The sequence below is a fragment of the Phycodurus eques genome, chromosome 19 (assembly GCF_024500275.1).
Source record: "Phycodurus eques isolate BA_2022a chromosome 19, UOR_Pequ_1.1, whole genome shotgun sequence".
Taxonomy (NCBI): Eukaryota; Metazoa; Chordata; class Actinopteri; order Syngnathiformes; family Syngnathidae; genus Phycodurus; species Phycodurus eques.
This window is the reverse complement of record NC_084543.1, coordinates 366,216-392,032: the sequence shown is the minus strand read 5'-3', so window position 1 is coordinate 392,032 and position 25,817 is coordinate 366,216. Positions and strand designations below refer to the sequence as shown.

The 25,817-nt window shown below is 44.6% G+C and overlaps 1 protein-coding gene across 4 annotated transcripts in view; it reads left to right on the top strand.

The window, feature by feature from the left end:
* LOC133395276 (KAT8 regulatory NSL complex subunit 1-like) overlaps nucleotides 1-22,925 on the top strand; it is a 44,473-nt gene extending 21,548 nt beyond the window's left edge. For all 4 annotated transcript variants that reach the window (XM_061664036.1, XM_061664035.1, XM_061664034.1 and 1 more), the window contains 13 exons: nucleotides 8,618-8,759; nucleotides 12,996-13,058; nucleotides 14,541-14,629; nucleotides 14,707-14,842; nucleotides 15,679-15,844; nucleotides 16,372-16,527; nucleotides 18,475-18,642; nucleotides 19,063-19,175; nucleotides 19,603-19,727; nucleotides 19,796-19,853; nucleotides 20,673-20,785; nucleotides 20,876-21,110; nucleotides 21,963-22,925. In XM_061664036.1, coding sequence (XP_061520020.1) covers nucleotides 8,618-8,759; nucleotides 12,996-13,058; nucleotides 14,541-14,629; nucleotides 14,707-14,842; nucleotides 15,679-15,844; nucleotides 16,372-16,527; nucleotides 18,475-18,642; nucleotides 19,063-19,175; nucleotides 19,603-19,727; nucleotides 19,796-19,853; nucleotides 20,673-20,785; nucleotides 20,876-21,110; nucleotides 21,963-22,139 — 1,741 coding nt within the window. In that variant the 3' untranslated portion in view covers nucleotides 22,140-22,925. The remainder of the gene's footprint in view (nucleotides 1-8,617; nucleotides 8,760-12,995; nucleotides 13,059-14,540; nucleotides 14,630-14,706; nucleotides 14,843-15,678; nucleotides 15,845-16,371; nucleotides 16,528-18,474; nucleotides 18,643-19,062; nucleotides 19,176-19,602; nucleotides 19,728-19,795; nucleotides 19,854-20,672; nucleotides 20,786-20,875; nucleotides 21,111-21,962) is intronic.
* The last annotated feature ends 2,892 nt before the right edge of the window (nucleotides 22,926-25,817 follow it).

The window sequence follows — 25,817 nt, the reverse complement described above, 5'->3', positions numbered from 1 at the left end:
CGTCAAATTTGTGTCCAGTTTATTACGATGGTAATAAGTAGTGTGTGTGTGTGTGAGAGAGAGACTATAACGTGACTTCATTTCACGGTGCTTACTTGTCAAGTAATAATTTTGCTCAGTAATTTAAGTACCATGAGACACGTGGCCAGTGTACGAGCATCATATATGCAAGTGCAAGACATTTGGAGTCAAGTATTGCAGGTTAAAAAAAAGATTGCATGCGGCACAGTTTGTCAAAAAATGTTTCGTTTCCTATCGACTTTTTTAGTTTCGTTAGTCTGGTCTAAAATCTTAACTCATTTAATCCCAGCAATTTTTCAAAAGAGAAACCCCCATCAGTACCAGCCGATTTTGACCGATCTTTCAAGGCACACAGAATATTGTGTTCTATGCCTATATAAATGTGGAACCCAACAAAATAAAAATTAGACTTCCAGCTTTCGAATTCATTGAAAAAAGACTAACAAAATACAGATAATACTTCGTTTTGATCATATGGGTAGAAGCAAAATCATGCATTATACATGGGTAGAAGGGTTTTCCAGAATTTTGAGGTCAACTTTGGGGGTGCGTGTTATACACGGGTGCACATTATACACAAGAAATTACGGTAGACTAAAATTCTCCTCTGGCGACGAAAAGAGAGAAAATTAGCTTTTTGTGAAAAGATGCATTTCAAGTATAACTTTGACACTAATATTTTTTGTTTTTGGGACAGCTCAAATATCTAAACAACTATACCACAACATAACACACAAAAAAATGGCTTTTTGACATAAAGATTAGTTTATTTACAAATACAACACCATAAATTAACTCTTTACAATTTTCACATTTGCAACAGAACTATTTGAATTGGAACTGTGCGCGTGTGTCTACAAAGAATATTTTTTTTCGTGCGGTATGCAATGAAACGGGTACCTTTGTGCAAGGACACACAACATGCACTACACCACGTTGTGGTCTCTCTACGCCTGACTTGGCGCAGGCAGACCTGGCATTTTCTTTGGCCTAGACTTTTTGTTGGTGGGTTTCAAAGATTTTAGTTTGTGTTTGTTTAGTTTCCCATCAAGCCGACTTGGTGGGTCACTTTTGTAAGGTGCCCAAATTCGTTGGCGTTTCTCCACACCCAGAGCCCCCTCCACATCTGACTCTTCCTCCTCTGCCACATGATGATGAGGGGTCCATGAGTCTGCTACCTTCATCATAAAACCCAGGAGAGAGGTACGTTTTGCTGGATTATTTTGCCTTGAAGAGGACATAGGCGTTGAAGATGTACATTTGAAAAAGGTATGCTACGGATCCTTTGGACAAGTTGAGTGACCTTCGTATGGAGGGGTAGTAGGCTATGTTCTTGTCCAGTTTATCTACCCCATACATGTGAGCATTGTACTCCACAACACACTCTGGTTTGAGCGCACACACTTTTGTGTCCCTTCTTCCACACGTTCACTTCTTTCATTGCATTTTGGTGGCAAGTTGTCACCATCCTTACAATCCGCTTGTCCAGCCACGCAACCACCAGCATGTCTCCATTATGGCAGGAAACCTTTCCCTCTGCCCCCAAGCTACTCTTCTGTCGCTTCTTTGATAAGATCAGGTTCCCCCCGCAAACGTTGGTCTGTGCGTCAATCAGACGCTTGTCTGATTGACGCAACAATGTCAACAGTTATAGAAATTGCCACCAATAATGTGTATCCATGTCCAGTGAGGCGATCGAGGAGCATAAATACAATATTGGACAGAGTACACAATTCGCCATGATAAAGTTGCATGCCGAAGCAGTACGCTGTTTTTGAATCATGCAAAATGTACGATTTTATCCCGTATTTCACAGGCTTCTGTGGGTTGTACACCCTGAATGAGAGGCGTGCCCCAACTTCATCATACCCTCATCAATACAAATGTTTTCATACGGCTGATAGTGTCTTGAACTTGTCCACAAAGTACATTTGTACATTTTGTCCGAGGGATCATATGATGCATTTTTGTTGAAATGGAGGAACCGTGGTCGTGGTTCCTTGCCATAGCCTGGCCAAAAAGGGGATCGAAATCAAATGGTGTACAGACCAATATAACGCAACTGTTGGTTTCTGCACAATTCCTGTTATGAAACGCAGTCCAAAAAATGTCTTCAGCTCTTCAACTGAGACTGGTTTCCATGTGCTTGCTCGAGTGTGTTGGCAACTGACATAATTCTTGGCAAAAAGATTTGTTGCGTCAGCTATATGTTGGAGCAGCTCGTCGGTCAAGAACAGCTACAGGCGGACCGGCGGATCTGACTCCAGCTCTGCAGCAGCATTCTGTGGTGCAGGGGTTGCCGTGAAGGGAATGTTTTTGGGTTGCCAATTATCACAACACCAGCCTGGTTGATCCCCTCTGCTCAATGCATGACCTGTAATTTATAGAAATACAAACAACTGCCATTTAAAAAAAACATTTTTATTGCTGCAGTGTGAAGTGGAGAACGATGCTATTACTTACCTTTCTTTGCTCTGCCAACACGTGTGGGAACACTTTTGCTGGTGGATGCACGAGCTGTAATTTATAGAAATATGATAATTACCACAAAATAGATTTTGTCGCTGCAGTGTGAAGTGGGGGGAACTTCACTTTTTTTGCGGCGGTAACCTGACCAATCGCGTCACCTCTGCTAATGGATCAGTCATCTGTAATTTTATAGAAATACACGTGATTACCACAAAATATTTTGTCATAGTTGCTACAGTGTGGGCGTTCCCCGTCACCCATCACATTTTGGATTTGGGGAAGGTTCTCTGTTACTCCCGGTAGAATCAGATGGTATCCAATAATCAGATGAATCCGGATCGCGGTGCGACTCACTTGTATCATTCTCGTTGTCTGAATCATCATTAGGCTCGGGCGAAACGGACAGTGAGCTTCATGAACTGCGTGGCATGGTGGAACAAGAGGCTTGCTCAGTGGTGGTGCGCGTCTTCCTCACTGAGCACCGAAGCCTCACAGTGTTGTTTTGACTCGTCTAACCTACAATGACGATTTCTTCCCAAAACACTCCTCGATTGTCAATTTTCTTTGTTTTCCCATGTTCTCAACTTCTTCGCCCCCTTTCTCCATGCCACGCTCCTCTACTTCCTTTTCCTCCCAAGTTTTCCTCTGCGCTTCCTCTCATGGTCTGTGCTGTTCTCTTATCAAATGCACTTCTGCCATCTAGCGTCCGTTTTTATGTGCATTAAAATTGCTCTCAAGCCTAATCCTTGGGTGAGGAGTGACGTCAGGCCCTTCTGTAGCCTGTGGCGTAAAAGACGTAAAACTACGTCTTTGGGATTAGGTGATCGAGTTGTAGAAGACTTAAAACTAAGTTTTCGGTATTAAATGAGTTACACGCACAGCCACGAACCGACAGTATTATGTTGTCACATCCTAAAACGCTAGCTGCTCAAGTGGACTTGCACAAGACTCCTTATGCCTTTTTTTAATAACTTATAAGAAATGCTTTGAAAAAAAATGCGAAGTTTAAACTGAAATTTGTTTTTTGTATTTGTTTTTAATTGCCTCACTGAAAATATTTCTAGATAAGAAAGTAGTTTGCTGCTGTGAATTTCAGAAATGAGTTATTTCCAAAAAGAAAAAAATTGGTCTTTCATTTATCAGCGAATTTGCTTTTTTTCTTGTGCATTCATAATTGCTCTTTAACTAAGCAAAAATCTAATTTATTCAAATACCCAATTATTTGATAAAAATCTTGGTAGGATACTCGTACTAAAACATTTGATAGTTAGTGTAGAGCCCTGATATGCATCTCAGGTGCAGGTATTTTTGCCCACGTGTGGTCAGCATACACACAAAAGTAGATGTTAACTGCGAATGTGTGTGTGCCTTTAAAACGTGGGCCTACTTGGTTGAGTGACATGGAAGAGAGCGAATGAAGATGTACTATTTACTAGCTTAAGCTTTTCTCTTTCCATCGGAATCAAAGGGATAGGGTGGGAATAAATAGAAATGGAAATTGAAGGTTTGCTTTTAAAAGGGAAGTTTAATATACTTGTGGGTATGGGTGGGTGATATAGCCTCTACATTTTATGACGATAGAGCAACATTACTTTCATAAAAAGTGTTGTTTGGTTACAAGCAAAAATAATTTCCCACGGGCTGGTTTGGACCCCATGACGGGCCGGCTATGGCCTGCGAGCCGTACGTTAGACCCGACCTAACTCAGTCCTGCAGCACTACAAGATGGCCGCTATACAGGCCACTGTAGTACTATATAGTTTAGAGCCAAGGTGTGTCCCGCATAGCCGTCCTCACGTCATTCCTGTCTACTTTCTTGTTTCGTGTCGGGGACGTGGTTTAGTTTTTGGTTCGTCCGTGACAAACCGGAAATGAATGGCGTCTGACTTGTCGCTTTAAGGAAAGAGTGGGAAGTTGAGTCACCTTTGTTTGCATCGGCTGGGGAAAGAAAAAAAGGAACAAAAAGGGGAATCATGTCAGGCCTGCTTGTTGTACATCCGCTCGAGATGGATGTGAGAGCCCGTTGGAAACATCTGGATGTGTTCAGCTGAATTCTCAGTTCCTCAACACACTTGTTATATAACTCCACCCCCACCCTCCTCTTTATGTAATGACTGCTGCAGTTCTTTCCTGCCCACACCCTGTCGGCATGCCTCGGTCCTGCCTGGACTCTTTCCGCCTGTCCCGCTTGCACACAATTCATGTGGCATACCGGGAGACGAGTGTTGACATACCATACAGTTTGCCAATTGTCTAACTGGGAAACTTTACTTGGGAATTAAAGGGACAAATTTACAAAATTGAAGGTTTGCTCATAATGGGAAAAAAAAAAAGAAACCTCTTTCGGCCTGATCCTGGCAACAAGCAGAGGTAAATGCTTAATTTTTGCAGGTTTTTGGTCAACATTTTATGGATATCTAATGCTAAAACTACAGGTATCTGCCAAAAAAATAGAATATCGAGGGGAAGTCCATTTATTTCAATAATTTGTTTCAAAAAGTGAAATGTTTAGCTCACCACACACAAAGTGAAATGTGTCAACCCTTTGTTTCAATTTTGATTATAGCAAAAACACAAAAAAATAAACAAATCCAGTATTTCACAAAATTAGAATATCATGACAATGTAGGCTCCCCATGTCCCGATCTTGTCAGCTAATTAACGCAAAACCCGCAGAGGATTTGTTTATATGTATTTATATATATATATATAGATATAGATATATATACATATAGAGATAGATATATATATAGGTATAGATATAGGTATATATATATATATATATATATATATATGTATATATATATATATAGACGGACAGACAGACAGACGGTGGCACGGTGGACGACTGGTTAGAGCGTCAGCCTCACAGTTCTGAGGACCCGGGTTCACTCCCCGGCCCCACCTGTGTGGAGTTTGCATGTTCTCCCCGTGCCTGCGTGGGTTTTCTCCGGGCACTCCGGTTTCCTCCCACATCCCAAAAACATGCATTAATTGGAGACTATAAATTGCCTGTAGGCGTGACTGTGAGTGCGAATGGTTGTTTGTTTCTGTGCCCTTCGATTGGCTGGCAACCGGTTCAGGGTGTACCCCGCCTCCTGGCCGATGACAGCTGGGATAGGCTCCGGCACGCCCGCGACCCGCGTGAGGAGAAGCGGCTCAGAAAATGGATGGATGCATATATATAGACTTTACGCCGATTTTATCAGGCTGATCGGTATCGGCCGATATTTAGCATTTTATGCTGAACGTCATTGATCGGCTCCGCAAAAGACATTTACTCTGTGTTGCCGTCGTGCACAGTATATTTGAATCCAAAAGCTAGTTTATTTTTAGCCTTGTTACGTGTCTTTTGACGTAGTGTTGGAAATATCTGACGGCCAATAAAGTTAGTCAAACGGACTCGAACTCTGGACAACACCCGTTCATAGAGCTGGGACAGTGAGAAAGTTAGAGTAAGTATGTCATTAACAGGATTTATTAAAGTAATTTAATTGTAATAAAGTAATTTAATTACAGTAAGTTAGCACCCATTATTTCTAACAACAGCGCCATAATAGTCAGCCCGTGTGCCTGTAAAGTTTCCCATTGTGTGTTCGCATAAAGCTAGCAGACGCTATAGGCCTCTTTATACTCCCGTGGCCGACAACGCCCGCATTGCATCACGTGACCGACAAATTGCCCCCCGCGGCCCCTCTGCGTAGCTTGACGCACGCACGGCATAAATAATTGCTGCGCGTCGAACACCGCAGAGATCATCTCTCGTGATTGGTCCGTTTTAGTCGCATGCTGTGATGACGTACTCAGCGTGCCCCTTGGTTCCACATAGCACCTACGCCGCCGCCATCTCGATCGATTTAGCAGCATAATTAAACGTATCATCTGGTCTTCTAGGTCCTTTTGTTCTAGTAGACCGTGTTCCACAGTCGCCATTGTTGTTGCTTTGTTCCTTGTTACGGAAAGGAAAGTAAAAAGCAGCTACCGGAAATGGCCCAAAAAATGTAGAGGGAACTCCACCTTGTGGTGTCCTAGCCAATACCAGCCGTAGCGACAGCCCCGACTTGGAGGTGAACTGCAGTACATTTTCAAAACTGCACGTGTGGGTTGCGCGCCAGTAGAAAGGCAAACTACGCGAGGGACAGCCGCAGCGACGTCAGCGCGGTCGCCGTACGCGGGAGTATAAAGAAGCCTTAAGTGATTGTTTTACATGTGTCATTGACTTTGATTAGTTTGACAGTAAACCTGAGCTGGGTGTCGCAATAAACTGCTGCTTGTTGGGAAGTTGTTGACTGCCACCATATAGCACTCGTATCTTACGTTAGCGCTTGCAAGTCAAAGCAAAAAAGCGGCTGATCGCCCAACGACTCATACATAACCGTAACCCTGGAGAGCTACAATTGCCAATGCAATTGTGGGACAAAAGGAGAACACTAGCAAGGAATGATGTCACTTTTTAGGCCCAGTTAAGGCACACATCCAACTAACGGATGCTTCTGTAGTTACACTATAAAAGCAGTTGATTGACATTTGATGATGTGTTCGTGTACAGTGCGCTGCTATTAATTTATTTTCAACTATGATTGGTTTGATACAGTTGATCGATTTGGGTTAGGAGCTTAGTCACAGAATGTATTAAACTCATAAGTCAAGTTTCCACTGTATAGAGCACACGAGACTTGATGTGCGAGTGAGCGCTGGGCTCCAACAAGTACAACCTGGATTTCACTTCAGCTGTCATATGACATAATAATAATCAGAATTGTAATATCAATAACACAGCAAATGTGTGTGTGTGTGTGTGTGCGTGCGTGCGTGTGCTGCATCAACCCACTATGTGGTGACACAAAACATTAGTGGGGGTGGGGGGTGCTGGAGGAATTTGTCATGGTTAGAATGGGGAGGGTGGGCAGAGCTTGTGGTGAAGGGCGGACGGGATTGGTCCGGACCCCTGGCTGGCTCCTCCTCTTTGATGATTAAGATCAGCAGACTTCCAAATGCACAAACCTCACATTCATCCTTTTACCACACGTTTAACTTGAACTAAGGGTAACACATCAGTGGCTGGAACACTCATCCAGCCTTCAACAAAGCTCACCCACGAAGGCACAGAAACACACACACAAAGAAAGACGCGCACACAAAGATTGACAGACACACAGATGCAAACGCACAGGGACACACAAAATCAAGAGACACCCACAAACCCAAAAATAGACTGGCACATAGTCACAAACTCACAATGACAGACACACACAACACGCATAAAGAGACAAACATAGTCACACATGCACACACAGAAAGCCAGACCCATAGACGCACACACGTCCAAACCGTGTTGCGCGTCTCCATGGTGGCAAGTGCGTCTATGCAAATGTGATGTCAGCGCGGTGATGTAGGCGCCAGGACGCGTTGACGTCCGCTCGCACTACCATTACTACTGTCGAAGACGGGATCATGTCGTCCCATCGCAGCCCCCACGCAATGCTAGTACCCTACTAGCGCCCCCTTCTCAGTCTGTTCCTCTGCAGGCTGCCAGATTCTCCCAGTCTTCCCTCCCCCACTTTTTTACTCCATGTTTTTCCGTGCCGAGGCGGGGTCAATGAGTCCCCTTCCTTCCTCTTCTTCCCAAATGAACTCAAGGTTACAATTACGTTACCCTGTTCAACATTTTATAGATGTGTAACTATTTTGATGACTTTCCCAAAGTAATTGAACTCATTACGTTTGATTACATTTTGATGACTAATTTTGAATCAATGCATCAACAGGACATGTTACCTTGTTAAAAAAAAAAAAAAAACGTAAAAATTTCAGACAAACTAATATTGGTCGTATTTTGGGGGGGGGGGGGGGGGAGTCATGTTTGAGACTACAGCAGAATTGCACATGACCAGAAAGAGCCAATCATAAGCATAGAAGTGACATAGACGGTTTCAGGCAGCGTTGTGGGCAGTGCCTTTGCCCCTAGAGTTAATAGTTGCTAGTGCAACAGTTTTCAGTTTTTTGAAGTGGGCGCTCACCTCCAAATTTTTTACGCCTGTTTGATTTCCTCAAACTTCACTCTTGTAGCAGTGAGGACACGAATCCATACAAGATGGTGACGACGTTTTGTGTATGTGTCTGTCAGATGGAAGCGTGCGGAGAGTCGCTACACGCTGGAGAGGGCGGCCATCATCAGTCACTGGAACTGGCTGCAGGCGCACATCTCGGACTTGGAGTACCGCATCCGACAGCAGACAGACATCTTCAGGCAGATCCGCACCAGCAAGGTCGGTCTTCCACACGACTCTCAAAACGTTGCTCAGAATGGCCTTTGGTGCAATTTCCCAATCACCATAAAATGTACCAAAAGCTCTACAAATGAACTTAATTGGACCTTTTTTGTGTGTGTGTCCAACTGATGAATCTTTCAGTCCTTTTTGCACAACTTTCTATTTTCCAAGGAGCTGAATGGCAAAATTCCCAATGGATGGACGAACAAATTACAATCCCTTGCGAGTGTCACAGTAGCAAGGTGACAAGTGGTGGAATGAGCAAAGGGCTGCCACAAACGATTAGTTAGAGATTATTCAGTCGACTAATCGGATCATATATATACAATTATATAAAAAAATAATAATAAAATCGCAGTTTCGTATTTACAGTGTTGATCTTGGTATTGTACATTAAAATGGAACCAAAAACTGTGCCTTATGTACAATCATAAGTGAACTGGGAATAACCTTTCATAGTCAAGATTTTTTTGGCCATGTTTTTAAATTGTTCCGTATTAATGGGACATTCTTTGATATTGGACAAAAAAAGTAAACGGTATGATATTCGGCTGAGAAATTAGTAAGTTATTATTTATTGTACAATGTACATATTGTAATATCTGTAATTATGAGTGTATGCCTTTAAGAGGGTGGGCGGGGGTGAATAGTGTACTGTGTGTCGTGAGCGAAGGGTCTAAAGATGGGAATGCCGCGAATTGTGTCCGACGACAGCATCTCGTATTGTACCGTCTGTGTTGTTCTGTGTTGACGCTGGTTCAGTAAAGCGACTGGAATTGAATTGGTGACTCCGTTCGTCCTTGACCGCTTGCGACGGCATTACAGTACGAACCATCGTTGTGGCGGCTGCCTTGACCCTTGTGGGATGTTGACGACTGTCTGTGGCTTGAAGCTGCTGTACTTTAATGGGTAGGAGCGGCTGAGATGCTAAAGTAAATGATTCGTATTGCCGGACTTTGTAGGGACGATAATCATCATGTAGCGTTAGAAGACGTCGGTCGTCTGACTATTGTCGGACTTAAAATATCCATATCTACTGCCAAACGAGTGATGTTATCTTCCTCCTCGGCAGCAATTTCTACTCTCATTGTGAAGCTTGTTTTATTTATTTATTTGCGTCTGTCTGCGCGTTTTTTTGTTTGTTTTTTGAGGTTCTGAGACACGATGGCGAAACATGAACTCAAAAAGTAAATTTGGGAAAAAGACTATTAGCGTGAGTTGCGGTGGACAGTAGCTCATATCATTGTGATGTTCTTATGAGCAGTTCATTAAGCGACTGTCACAACAATACTGATTTTCTATTCATTTATGTGCGGTGGTTCTTACGGCTACGTCACCGGATGACCACTACTGCGCATATGTGCATCACTAGAAATACCCGGATAGGATAGCACCACCTGTGCATATGCGTCTTGACTACGGGCCATTCGAGGCTCTCAAAGATTCGCGAGCAAGCAAGAGGAATGGAAAGGAAAAACAAAGCTTAAAAAAAAAAAAAAGACCGACTTTTCATCGTCGACCTCGCGATTTGTCGACTAATCGTGGCAGCCCTAAATGAGCACTTCAAAGACCTAAAATCCTCGTTAACAAATTATGAAAAAACAGCTGGACCAAAGCACACGAGCTGTTATGCTCTTGTCACTAATCACGTTCTACTATTTCAGCCAAGTTGTGTGTGCAAGTGAGGCCCTTTGAAATGTTACGGTCATTTGTAAACATCGACTTTAAGAACACTTCAGAATTTTGACCCGCACACGCTTATTGGTGGACTTCCCCCCCCCCCCCAAAAACTTGTCAGCCAGTCAGAGAAGGGCTTCCCCGAGTAGCAGACCAAACGAAAGAGTCCAAGCCCTCATTTGTCAGTGTTTTGAAGAGGTTCTAAATTTGTTCAGATGACTGGAATGTAAAATGCGTGTACGTACAGAAAAATCTGTATTTATCAAATCTGTGGGCAGCGCACAAACCAGCATGAAGTCTGGTTTGTTAAATCCCCCGTTCTAAACTGCCACGCTTACATTTGTCGAGCCTCATTTGCATTGAGAAACACCTCCAATCGACCAAATATATGGTAGGAACAATCCCTTTTACGAATGCAGGATTGTCTTCCCCCTCTCAAAAAGAGGGCAGAGAAAATGATTATCTCAGAGAACAACAGCTGTAATTTAACTTGATGGCTTACAGAAGCAAACAAAAAAAAATACTGTTTGGAGCAATTAATGCAGGTGTCAGCAACACAACAATAAGAAAAAATGACATGGGACGGTGGGAGAATTTAACCGCTGCTGTTTATTCTATTGAGCTGACAAAAGAGCATTCTCAGAAATAAAAAGTAATGGGTTGATATCAAACAGCCCAGATCTTTGATTAGATACTTTGATGATACATACCCTGTTCACATTATTCCAAGCTTCAAATGTGCATCATCATTAATAACAATACAGATTAACTAGTTTTGCCATTTTACAAGCTGAATAATTTTACACGATTGACAGTTGCTTTGGTCTGGTGGGCTCACCGCTAGCAGTGGCTAACTGCTAATGCTACGTGTGCTGGCAGCACTGAGTGACAGACTGTGTTAATTGTGCTCACATTTTTTTTCCTTTCCACATAATCACATGGGTGGTGATGCGTCTTCAAATGAATAGACAGTGTTGCCCGTTTTTGAGGGCTCCGACATACCGTCCACATCGGGTAGTTCCACATCGCTTTAGCGACGCCGCCAGACAACCGTTCCGGACACGGGGGGGGAAAGTGTCCGCTGCCGATGCGGCGCGACTCCCTGTGACGATGGCCGATTCGCACCGTGAGTTTCGGTTTCGCTACGGGCCCGGCTGGCCGAGGGGGCGCGTTTCCTGTTTACTCCCGCAACTGGAAGCGGAGTGGGAAAAGGCAGACTCTGATTGGCTGTTGTCACGCACAGTCCCCCCGTGTTAGTTCGAGGAAATAACGCACACAGCCATTAACCGACATTGAAAATGATCACGATTTTAGATCTCAATCATGTCGTGGCCCGGCCCTATGAGCGGCAAGCGTCAATCGCAGCTCCCAGTTCGCACGTCCATGGAGCCATTTTGTAGAATGGATGAATGGTGCCGTCCTCCAAGCCATGTGAGGGCACGTTATTTGTGAATAGATTGAATGAAATCCTTTGCTGTTCACGTAGCTGAGCTGGTTGTTTTGAAATGTGCGTGCAGTCTACCGCTCAAATGTGTTTGGGAGACCCTTTGTTTTATTTCAGCTTGTTGCCGATGTCTGTATGGCAGTCGGATGAAAATTGGGCCCATGGAAATAATTGCACATCGTGTGTCCACTGAGCTTAGCGTGTCACAGTTCTTGTTTTTGCTTTAGCGCTACAATATCCGAGCCACATGAGCCAGGAGTACTTGGAGGATAGTTTGTTTGAATATTGAAAATGTGTAGGAAAGGTGGCTCGATGCACAAAAAAGGTTACTCCTGACCGACCTTTACTTAAGGAAAGGAGATGTTACCCATAATCCTTTACGGCAGCAATATTTAAAGCAACGGGCCACCGACAAAGATTACAGACGACGCAAAGACGTTCCGAGTTTAATGCTAGAGACTTAAGAACAAGTATATAGTATATTTAAACTAACATGTATCAAGAATAGTCTTACAAAACAGTTGCAATGTCATAAAAAAATACCTTCAATTGTAAGAGTAAAATTACTACCTGCACAGAGAGAGTGCTGTAAACACAAAATATTATAAAATCTAGAAATGTATGCTAGGAATAAAACTTGGAGTGAGAGAAAAAAGCTGGAGACTTCCGTCAGCAGTACTCGCCGTATAGCGAGCCGTGATGTCAGTTAGGAAAATAGGAGTTGACCTCATTCAAAACAGTCCTGCCTGTTTTGTTTTGTTTTTTCTTGTTTGTTTCCCCTCTCCTCTCCTCGACCCCATAACACATTTCACGAAGGTTTAGACAAGCTGCTGTTAAGGTTTGGAGATTTGACTTTCCAAAGAGTCCCGAAGAGTCACAGTCGGAAATATTAACGGATCAAACAATTGTTGTAAATTTTGTCGCTCTGCTCCTCGTTGTCGAACATAACGGCACATTGTGCGAAACGTAGTGAAGCATTGAGCAGTTTACACATGGTCATATGAGGTTTACCTTTGAAAGTTTAGAGTGCATTTTAAAGGCCAACATGGCAAATGTTTTGTGAGTAATGGATGTGCTCCGTGTTAACAAAGAGCACGCCATCATTTCCGCAGGGCTCCGTGGAGCTGGGAGGTGTCAGCCCTCAAGAAGCCAAGACGGAGCCCGCAAACACTCAGGTAATGTTGCCTTACCATTCTTTTTCTCTTCCGGCAGCGACACCTGCGCAGGCTGCGTTCATTAGTGCTCTGCTGAGGCCTGTCACAATATAACAAATGTTTTGGGGCAATACATTTTCCCAAAAACTACGATAGTATTGTAGAATTTTATTTTATTTTATTATTTTTTTATGCCACTGGTACCATAATAATATTAGAGCATAATAATTCAAGTACATACTTTTTACGAAAAAATAACTTAATTTTACAAATATTGAACATTGGCATTGAAATGTAGAAAAATAAATATTCATTCATTGATACTTGCAGCTTAAGTTTTATTAATAAAGACCCCCAAAATAGAGGGGGGGGGGATTTAAATTTGACACATTAGAAAAGACTTGTTAACAAGCTGGACAGTGAATGAATGGATTAAAAACAAAAAAAAAAAGTTTGTGAAATCAGGCTTCAAGATGGTCAAGAATTGAACGATTGTTTCAGCTTGCAGACGCTGCAGCTCTGAAAATGTCGCTTCCGCTGTCAATCAAATAGATGGAGGCTGCTTCCTTCTGTCGCAGCTCGTAAGCGAAATTTCCAGCGACAGAGATGGCGCACGCTTTCACGGGCTGCCCAGGAGCAGCCTCATAGCCGGCCAGCATAATGACGAAAGGCCGCGCCGCCAGGACATTTTTCCCTCCTTTGAAATCGAGCGGGACAACGTGCTTCTGTGGCCGCCTAAGGGTGCGCGAAATGCAGCCACAGTGGAGACATTACCCCCCCCCCCCCTCGTTCCCGCGACGTGCGGTCGGGCGGCTGTGAGGCTGACTGCAGTTACGCTAGTTTACCGGACCTCCGGCGGCTTCTCTGACCGCATTCGGGCCGCAGGGAGGCGGATCTCCTCCAGCCGTCAACTCGTGGTGGCAGACTGAAAGACACGTAGCCCAAATAACACAAAACACACGAGGGAAGAGTTGTGGGCATAGTTTGATTTCCAGTTGCACGCTATACTGGTAGAAGTGGGTGAAGTTATGTATGAATAAGGAAGTGCAATACCGCCGAATGGCCAAAGCATGGAAAAAGGGCGCTTGGTATTGATATAGTGGGGGATGCACAATGATGTTTTTTTTTTTTTTTTTTTTTTTTTTTTTTTTTTTTTTTAAGCATCACACAGGAAAATTTAGGTGAAAGGGCTTTAAACCATATCTCAGCAATTCAGTACTATATTGTTCCCAGTCTTTGCGTGTTTTCACCACTTATCTTCAAACATATCTATTGTATTTAGAAACAAAACACGGATTTTCGTTTTGGGAGTCTTTAACTGTGAGATTATTGACACCTCCAAGATGAAACTGTTTGCAGAAAATGTATATTTTATTTTTTTTATTTAGATTTTTTTAATGCGTTGTTTTCGATTTGTATGCTGCCTGTCCACAAGTCTACTCAAACTATACTCATGTTGAAGAGTGTGTGTTGTGTGTGTTGTATGAATGCGTGTTGTTGCAGGATGCATCTTCAGAGCGTGTGGAGCACATCACCACAGCAGAACCTCGGAAAACTCAAAACGGGCAGCCAGTCAATGGCGTCCTCAGCAGGTACGGATGATGGCGAGGATGATGATGATGACGAGGATGGCGACGACGATGATGATGAGGAAATGTGGTCCTGGCAGGGTGGCGGAGTGCATTGACGCCAAGCACCAGCAGACGGCGGACAGCACGTGTGTGGCGGCGCGGACGCGGCCTCTGATTGGCTGGCGGCGGCGGAGACTGATCCAGCCCAACACCGTGGCTAACCTGACTGGAAAGGTAACAAGCACACACACAACGCACGCACAATACAGTGGTGCCTTGAGATAGGAGTGACCCAAATTTGGATTTTTTCCTGATATGAGCTGTTGTTTGGACAATTTTTTTTTTTTGTTTTGAGTTGAGAGCGCAAGCTCGCTGCAGTTTGGCAAGTAGTGAATGACGAGTGTTCAAAAGATTAGACTTCAAGGGTGTTTCTTGCCAGTTCCAGCTGAAGTTTACTCTCAATCTAAAAATCAAACAAAGAGAGTGACTGACACCTTGTGCGTGTCAAACTGAGCTTTGCCTTGCAAAAACGTCCACCTCGCTTGATGGTAACAAACAATGCAAAATGCCATAAAGATGCTAACGTTGACTATCGATTTAGTTTTAGAAGCAATGGCTATTTGAACACAAACAGTGGAGCAGCACGTAGAGAAATAATACAACGAGACTCACTGGGATATATTCTTGATACTATTTTTCGTTTGTCTGCATGATGGTACAGTATTATACTGACCCCCAGTGGCTGGGCATACCAGAAGGCGCAGCATAGTAGCCATTCAATTAAAGCAAAAAGTGACTATTTAATTCTTCAAATTCTATGTCATGAAATTTTTTGTCAAATGCAATATTAGTGCTATTTTTCCTTAAGGACAAATTTTGATTTTTTTGGGGGGGTGGGTGGGGGGCTGCAATGGATTAATTGCATTTCCATTCAATGGGTGTGAACGTGTTTTGAGTTCCAACCGGTATGTCAAGCCCCCACTGTACTAGCACATTTAAAACGTCAGCACGGTTTATTGTGAGCTGCGAAGTGTCCATTTCTGACCTGCGCACGCGTTGTGATCCGCCAGGGGAGTCGAAGCAGCCGCGTCCCGCGCCCGTGCCGCATCAACCCCGGCTGCGTGATGTGCGGGGGCCGGCCCGCCCCCAGAGAGGACCCCCAGTTCCAGCTGCCGGTCCTGGAGCGCCTGTCCAGACTGGATCTGGCCGTCCACCCCATCCTGTCCTTCCCCGACGGTCGGTCTGTCTCTGTGGCTTTGCTGTTGTCTAGGTTCCCCGCAGCAGAAACGTTTCTTCCACGTCAATGCAAACATTTAGTTTGTCACCTCCATCTTAGTTCTTTTGACATTTCACTAATATACTGGTTACGTGAAGTTGTACCTTTTGGCCAGTTGAAACCCAGGAAAATAAAAAATGTTTTTAATTGAATCATACAATTGGAGTAAAAGGGTTCGAGACTCGATGAACATCCCGAAAGTGTAACATCAAAGTTCATTTAACTGTCAGGTTACACAACTCTATCTCATTGCAGATTCTATACTTTGTTAAAAACAAAATAAACATCCATATGATAGTCTTGACTACTGCCAAATACCCAGTCGTCTTCAAAAGTAGATTCTTTTATATTTTTACACATACACTTTCTACAAGTTGTGCAAATCAATTTTGCGCTCCCAAATATGAAGAGGTGACATGCTCACAGTGATTTCTTTTTTTTTTAGTCTTTATTTATGTATTTATTTGATCTGATCCTGTGTGTGCAGATGTGGGCGTGGGCCTTCGCGTGCAGCAGGCGATGAAGACGTGCTGGAGCGGCCGGTCGCTGGAGAGGAGCAAACCCCTCAAGAAGTTCTCGCTCAAACACAAGCTGTCGTCATCCAAAGAGAAGCACAAGTTCGCCAGCTCTCTCATGGCAGTCAGTGAGTGCACGCCGACGCGCATCGCATAAAATGCCTTAGTCAACATGTCGAACAACTTCATGCGCAGCGGTCGGTCCAAGTAAAACGCGAGTAGGGCTTGGCACAAGTCAGATTTCCGATTTTAGTCAATCTTCCCCTTATAGGAAGCGCAAATAATAAAATCAGAACTAGTTGAGCTTTTTATTTCCTCCTCCTGAAATTGGGCTTATTTCTCCTGATACCAAACAAGTTTCAAACAGTTTTTTTCCCCAGCATCAACTTCCACAGAAATAATAGACATTTTTATTTTACGATATGAAGTGCTTCCTTCGGGAAAATGTCCCTTTCTGTCAAAACGTACGTAAACGTGATTTTTAATAAGTTTGAATATTTGCACAATTTCCATCCAACTATATGAAGGTGACCAAATGAGCCTTCAAAGTGTGTGTGGAGTTGTGGCGAGACCACCCCTGACGACTGCTTTTGCTTCACGTAGAACTCCTTATTTGTCACAAGCAAAATCGGGCGGAAAAAGATTCACGGCTTTTATAGTCTCGTTTCTCGGCGGGAATTCCAGTTTGTTGAAGAATAGTCGGCAGAGCGTTCGGAAAGGTCACAAGCGTCTTGTTTGTGTGAGCAGTGCACTAGAGGTGCAAAGATTAATCATCTAATTCATTATCAAATTAATTTAATGATTTTTAGAGGTGTAACAGTTAAAGATCAATCGACAACTATTCATTTTGAGACCTTGTATAACTTCTAATTGTCCAAAACCTCACAATTTCAGCCTCTCAACTGTAACAAATTTATAATATGTATTATAAGAATAACGCCGGCACGGTGAATGACTGGTTAGCGCATCTGCCTCACAGTTCTGTGGACCGGGGTTAAAATCCCGGCCCCGTGGAGGTTAATGTGTGGAGGTTAATTGAAGACTCTAAATTGCCCTTAGGTGTTAATGTGCGTGTGAATGGGTGTTTGTTAATGTGTGCCCTGCGATTGGCTGGCAACCGGTTCAGGGAGTACCCCGCCTCCTGCCTGAAGTTAGCTGGGATAGGCTCCAGCACTCCCGCGACCCGCGTGAGGACAAGCGGCTCAGAAAAAGGATGAATGGATGATGATAACGCAGACTAGGGCTGCACAATGAATTGAACTTTTATAGTGATTAAGATTTGGGTTGCCACAATTAAATGAGCCCGCTCGTCGACAATCTTTACATTTAAAATGGAGCCGCTGCTGCGTATGAAAAGTGCTTCATTTGCAGCCGTGCCCGCAACCTAGCCAGCCTGCCTGGGGGCGTACGCATGGTTACGGCACCGCATTTGCTCTCTCGGCACGTTGGCGGAGATGCGGTGTGTCACACGGTAAGACGTGATTAACAATCGTTGTAGCGGCCTGCCTCGACTTCAACTTTTCGGCTGGCCCGACCGCAATGAAAAAAGTAAATCGAGAGGAAAATCCCAACTTTCGACTTCTTTGCGATTGTGCACGACTGACCAGCGGTCAAGCAGAACTGAGACATTCCCGTCCTTCACAATTCACTATGGGGATTTCCAAATGAAAAGTTGTCATTTTTATCAGAACACGGTCACATATTTGATGAAAAGCAGTGCAAAAAAAAACATGAGGAATAATTGTGATTTTTATTTTGGCCATAATTGTGCATCCCTAACGCAGACTTTGTGTACATTTACAAAAATGTTCTTTTACTTTGGAAAGCAATTATCAACATTTTATGGACCAAACTAGTAACGGAATCATAATCAATTTGTTTGCCTTTTCTGATGGAAATGTTAAGATTTTTTTTTAAATCCGATTTGTCAGATAATCGACAGATTAATCAATTAAAATGATCGAGTTGCAGCTCTACAGTATACATGAGCAAGGATGCGCTTGCATTACGGATGAAGAAGCAAAAGAGCAAATTTGAATGAATAAAAGGCTGAACGGCGCAACTCGCCCTTCCAGGGCTGGGCCATTACAAGAGTCGAGCGGACAAGTCGCGGACGCTGGAGGGCGGCGGCGGCGGGGCCTGCAAGACGGAGCGACTGCACGCCGTCTCGGCGACACCCGGCCCGTACGACAGGAACTTTAGCCGCAAGAGATTACGAGAGCCCTCGTTGGACAGGAGCGACTGTGAGTCACTAAGACCATTATCTATCCAACTAACTCACTCTTTCCAAGCATCCCGGGGAGGCCTGCAAAAGGCTGGAACGTTTCCGGAAGGTTTCTGGTCATTTTTGCTGGGGAATTTTGGAATGCCGTATAATTTGGCTTCAGCACCCGCAGATTCACCTATTTTCCAATTTATTTTTCAGATTTCCTTCCCCAATTTTTTTGCATTTTTCTCGCCACTGCAATCCCTCGCATGTGGGCAAGGAAGAGCTATCAGTTTTGCGCAGATGACAAGACAAAATGTTGATATGCTTGAATGTGATACTTTCCATTAAACTACTCTAAATTCCCATGAAAAGTTTCAAAATTTCCCAGAAACTTTGTCGGAAATGTTCCCTCCTATCTTGGGGGGCTTCAACATGTCCGTGTGTCCTGCCGCAGCCTCTCCGAAATTCTTCATGGACTCCGGCGGCGTGCCTCAGTGTCCGGCGCTATCCGGCGTCCACAGCCCCGTCACGCGACAGCTGTCCACATCCTCAGACAACGCCGCACCGGTAAGTCTGGCATCCTGTCCAGATTTAGTAGGTACTGTCTGACGATGTCCCACAGTGCCCCTGCTGTCTCATCATAGCACACATTCCTATTATGTACATATTGGCTCCCATAATCTGTCCCATTTACACAAGCAACATGACAAGTGAGCGCTATCTTTGTGGACGTTCAAACGTTTTTGAAATGCCCCAGAACAAATCAATTCAGAAAAAAACACATTGCTAATTGCTAATTGTTGTGATTGTTGTGATTAGTGAGTCGTTAATGGCAGTTGACGTGTTGGCAATCATTCACCATTCCTGGCTCATAAATTTTTAGTGGACATTTTAGGCACTATCTAGGAGGCCCACGAGTTGAAGTGGCCAATCGGCATTTTGACAGACTTTCATTTTCTTTTTTGTCATCCTAATGTGCGTGCATGCGCGGCAGTTGCAGCCCGTCAAGAGGAGGCGCGGCGAAAGCTCCTTCGACATCAACAACATCGTCATTCCCATGTCTGTGGCCGCCACCACGCGAGTGGAGAAGCTGCAGTACAAGGAGATCCTCACGCCCAGGTAAGCTCGCACGCCCGCACGCCGCCCGCACGCCGCCCGCTCACCGATGTGACTTTTTTTGTTCACAGCTGGCGAGCCGTGGACGTCTTGTCTCAGCCCGCTGCGCAGGACGAGAACCAGCGAGAGGTGAGCTGATCTACTTGCAAGTGCCACAAATTCAGTTTTACACCTACCAGCATTTTATTTGTTTTTTTATTTTTACATGCGCTTTATTTTGTTAAAAAGAATTACCAGTTGCTGGATAGCCTTTTTTTATTTTATAATTTTTTTTTTACATGGGGTTAATTCTGAAAAAATACATCCTATTTTTTTTTTTTTTACCTACTAGCTGTATGTGGCCAATTTCATTTTATTCAATTTTTAACATTTCCTCCCACTTGAATTTTGTGTGTTGCAAGCAGCAAAACATTTAGCTCTGCAGCGCTTGAACTCGCACTGCGTGAAAACTGCCGCGTCTGCTCGCAGGGAACGCGAGTGCAGTCATAACATCTGGCCTGGCAGAAGACTTCTGTTGATTCACAGCAATTTAAAAAATAATTATAATAATAAGGTTTTCCAAACAAAAACTAGAAATTAAAATGAGGAAGATGAAGTTCACTCAAGTGAACCAAAATGTAGCAATTCAGGAAAAACACATTTCTTTGCATTGTATTTTGTTATAACTGCATGTTTTTATACATTAGATTACTGTACAGCACTATTTTCTTCGGAAAATACATGTTGACAAACATTTTTATAATATATTACTTGATGGATATATTAGCGTGTTGAATAAATGAAACGTGGCGCATGCACGTATCCTTGCATTTTTCCTGGGAGGACGACGTTCGTGGCCCGACATGACGTCTTCAACCTGTGAAAATGCTGTCTTGCCATTGGTTGGTCACGCGGGGTCTGCCCGGCCAATGACCGAGCCCGTTTCGTTTCGTTTCGTTTCCTTTCGAGGTGGAGGACTTGTCTGACGCGGCCTTCGTCCAGCTCCATCAGCCGTACGAGGACCAGGAGCGTTCGCGCTGGACTTGGATGGCGCTGGCGCCGGCCAAGCGAAGGGGCAGCAGGTAACCGCGGCGAGGCGCCGCAATCCACCCGTCTGCCGGGGCGGTCCCGAGGGCGCCCGAGTGGTGACGCCCCTCTCTCGTCTCCGTCAGGTCGTATAAGTCCGTGGACGGGCGCAGCACGCCGCTGTTGTGCGGCACCAACCCTCCTACCCCCCAGCCGGCGTCGCCCGAGCACGGGCACTACCCGCTGCTGCACGACTACGGGCACGTGCCCTCCCCCGCGAGCCCCCCCAGCCCCGACACGCCCTGCTCCCGGGACTCGCACCGCCTCGTGTCCAGCGAGGACACCAGATGCTCCACGCCCGACTTCGCCTTCGAGGAAAGGGTACGTCAGCTTCCGTGTCGCTCGCGGGCGTCAGCTTGGCGACCTCTTAGATGGTTCCAAAAATGTCCCCTCGGAATCCCTTTGGACAATCATGAATCATTCCCGAATCCCCGAAGGCCTGCAACTAACATTGATTTTGATCATTGATGGATCTGTCGAGTATTTTGTAGATTACTAATTGAATCAGATTTTTAAAAATACATATTTCCAGTTTCCATCCCTTTATTGGAAAACAGAACAAGATTTAAAATTGACAGTGCAGAAAATACACAAACAAAAAATGATTGAGAGTCAACTCCTGGTTTGCTCCGTGACAGCCATCACAAAATCGGCAAAAATGTTGATCTTTGTTTTTTCCCAAGTAACAGCCGATGTTTGCAAATATCTTATTTTGCAAAAGGCAAAGCTCATCCGTCGGGCTTTCATGGAGGATGACAGAAATCGGAGAATATTTATTGATGAGATGCTGAAATCGGAGCGTTTGGACAATTTGAATTTAAATAAGGTCTCTAAACGATTAATCGATGATCAAAATAGTTGTTGATTAATTTGACAATCGCAGCCCAGCCTGTCAACAGTAAATATTCTCCGATTTCTGTTGTCCTCCATGTTTGCACTTTTTTTTATCTCTCTCTCTCTCAAAAGTCATTTGGTTTTATTTGGGAAAACAATCAATTTGAAATGTTGTTTTTCAACAAAGGGATGGAAATTTAAAAAAAAATCGAATTTTTTTTTTTATGTCGGCTCTACAGAGAGGCGATTATTAAAATCATGAGTTGCAGCCCTCCTTCAATCTGCGCCGCGTTTGGCCCACCCGTCGGTCCCTCACTCGCCGTGTGCCGTCTTTTCCAGACTGTGGCGCCGTGGGAGCGACGAAACTTCCCGCTGGCCGAAGACCCGGAACCGGAGCCCGAGGCGGAGGGCGGGCACGCGAGGACAGGGACGCGGAGCCCGTCGGGATGCCGCCCCGACTCTGATGACAGCGAGCCGCCTTGTTTCCACGACGATGGTGACGGCAAACGGCCGTGAGCGGACTTGTGCGCTTCCTGTTGTTTGATATTCAAACCTCAGTCAATTCTTTCACAGTTTTTAGTGAACATGACGCAACATGTTACAAGTTGGATTCGTGTAGTAGGCTAAACATGTACATGGGGGGGGTCAGCAGCGTTCAATCCACGGCTCGTAGCGCACATGTAGCGACTCCTACAAAATGGCCAAAGGATGTTTTTCTATCCTTTAGTTTGCTTGTAATTCCCATGTACATTTTAGTGGAGTGACAAATAAAAGAAAAGCTGGGGAAAAAGTCTGGCCCCTCCCATCCACATAAACAGGTACATTTCGTGTGTGCCCCCCACCGTTTCCCTTCACTCCCCCCGGAGCAGAGCACTTGACTTTGGTTGCTTTCTTTTTCCATTCCTGACACGTTCATATGTTGTGTGTTCCAGCGTAAACTTGTGCGTCTTTGACTTGTGAAGCATTCCTACTGACCCCCCCCCCCCCCAACCCCCCATTTTCACCTCATGCCCTCGAGGGCCGCACTTGTCCTAGGAGGCGTTAACAGTCACGTAGCAGGGCTGGGGTGGTCGAAGCTCTCGCCGTTCACGCCGCGTTCCGCCCGTCGGCCGTCCGTCAACTTGATTACTATGCAAAAGGAAAAGTCAAAAAAAAAAAATCCATAGTTTGCTTTTTTGCCACAGCCAATCACTGTCCTCTCCAGTAGTGACGTCACATGTTGATGTACCTGTTCCATCGTTGCAGCAGTTATTGCTATTGTTTGCTTTTTGTAAATAGTTCCATTAAAACATTTGTGTTCAACTCGGACGCTTTTCTTCTTCTCCCTCCGAACACACTTCACTTTTTACTGAACATTTTTTCATTCCTTGTTGAAGCACAGTTTGGGTGAAATTGATTTGAATCTGCCACAATTTTGACCGTGGCCCAGGATTACATTTAATTGAGCAAGTGGAAGCGCCCTCTGCTGGCTGTAGGGACACTGTACAATTAGCAATAGAAGAAAAAAATGGCGCTTATTTTCAAACGATCATGTTTGAGTTGGTTACTATGGAAACTGAGCGATGGAGATTGTCGTAAACACCGTGAGAAGTTGACGTGCGCCTCAGCGCTTGTCACGAAATGTCATTTGAAGTAAACTGACCTTTTATTTTTTTTAACAATTTCAATGTCGCACGCCAGCCCCCATTCTGCTGGCTTGTGTTACCATGACAACCCGTGGGGCGGATCTCATTTGGCCATTTACCCGCTCGCTCGACTCTCAACAGCAGAGTGCCCAAGACGATAAAAAAACATTTTGAGGCGCATGGACCGAGCCAGACGAACACTCGTCGGCAACTTGATGGGTCGTTTCTAAAAAGCTGACTGCAGGGTTCCCCGACACAAGCATGGAATGTATGGAATTTGATTTCATAAATTTGCAGGTCTGGAAAAGGATGGAAAATGAAAACTATTATATGGAAAAATAGTGTCTTGATTGTTACAAGAGCTGTATTTATATATATATATATATATATATATACACAATGAATATCTAAAAATATATTGAGCTGTATTTTCTAACAAAACAAAAATAAAAATAGATCTGTTTTAAGGCAGGCACTTGGAAGTGCAGCTATAATGTTCGCGTGAGAGCGCACAGTATTATACCATGCTCTGGGTGAATATTCGATTCGGATTGGCTCGGAAAATGCCACGGCTGTATATTATCAGCTGATAATGTCCACCCTTTAAACGTCAAGTAGTTCCTGTCAAAGAAAAATCACCATGTTCCAAATGAATGCGCAGCACCCTTAGCGTTTCATTACACAAGCAAATATGGCGACCTGACAGTCAGATTTACTGATAAGCATGTGAAGTACTGGGGGGACGGAAATTTGCACATTTCAAACAAAAAGTGATTTTAAGTGACACTAAACAGGCCCCAAAAATGTCACATAATTTGACACACCTCAGAGAAGAGTAATGTTAACAAGCCTGCCAAATTTGAATGAATTGGGGGGGCGCTAAGTGTATATATAATAGCTCAGGCTTCAAAGCTTGAATAATAAGGGCCACCTCTCAGACGCTGTGGGCGTGTCGAACGGATGCGGCAAAAGGAATCAAACATACCGAGGGGGTGATGGCTCATATGATGTCAAATCACGCTTCAAAATTGAAGGGTTATTGTGGACCAGAATCCTAAAAATAAGCACACGTCAACTTACCCTCATTGTCGGCGATATATACACGACAGCGGGACAGTAGGGGGAAAGCCCGGGTACTTAAGACGGTCGCCACCGCCGCGTTCACTAGTAGCGAGGTGCCCACCGAGCCGCGTTGTCTGCGGTCAAAGTAGACTGCAGGTGTTGATGTTCATCTCGCCATCTGCGTGTGCTCAAAAAGTCAACCCATCGCCTTATTTCCTCCTTTTTTGGGAAGGTTCAATAACGTTTTGGGCGTGTAGCCATCGTTGCCTTGCTCACTGCACGCTGGAGTGGTAAATGAGCCTTGTTATGGAAGCGAAGTACAGTTGAACCGCAGTCCCAACTGAGCAGCAGAGCCCCGTGAAACGACTCGACTTTGTCCTCCTTTTAGTTGGACAGGGAAAGTAGACGCCGAGGAGCGTTTTGAGCCCCGTCCACAAAATCGGGAACATTCAAACGGTGAGAAACACGCTTAAGCTATATCTTAACAATTCAGCACTATATTATGTCTTTGCATGTTTTCGGCACTTTAAACATATTGAATGTATTTAGAAACGGAACACGGATCGCTGCTTAGTGCAACTTCAATCATTTGATGAATGGGACGCCGCAGCCCAATTGAGGGAAAATGAAGACAAGCGCCACAAAGAGATTTCAATCCACAAAGTAGGCGATGAAAAGGCCTGTCACAAAAAGGAAGCGAACGCTTCCCCGTTCGTGTTTAAAACGAAACCCCGCGATAACGTTACGCCGCCGGCCAGTCAACGAAGACCGACAGAGAGCTGGCGTCAACCGTCACAGAACTATGTTATCGTTTAGGGGTGGGTACAAATACCGAGTCGGCGATGCATTGCAATCCGAGCCACAAGCCAACATCGATTCAGCAAATCTGAGTCGATGTTGGCTCCTGGCCGCTGTGAGGCGCTGCGCGTGTGCTTCGCGTTGTCTGTCTGGATGGAGGCCAAACAAAATAGCGACTCTTGGGAATCTTCGAGTTTCTGACCTTCAGGCTCATTTTGGGTTCCCCTGTAACACAGAAATGAACAAAAGACGGGCCGACCACGATGCGCAATTCCACCAGGAAAAGACGTCTGGCTCGAATCTGTCCAAGTCGACGGAAAGAGCGCCTGAGGCCGACGTGCGCCACTATATTCCTGCCACTTGGCAGCTGCTGAAAGTAACTCAAGTTACTTGTCATCTAATTGAGTTACTTTTGAAATCAAGGCATCAATAAAGTAACTAAGTTACTCTTAAGCTCATCCAGCCATCCGTTTTCAGTACCGCTTCTCCTCACGCGGGTCGCGGGCGTGCTGGAGCCTATCCCAGCTACCCTTGGGCGAGAGGCGGAGTACACTCTGAACTGGTCGCCAGCCAATCGCAACTTTTAAGCTCAAGTAATCAGTAAAGTAACTAAGTTACTGATTCAAGGTAACTGTGGCAAGCTCGTTCAGGGTGTACCCCGCCTCTCGCCCAGAGTCAGCTGGGACGGACGGGCGCCAGCGGGAGGAGA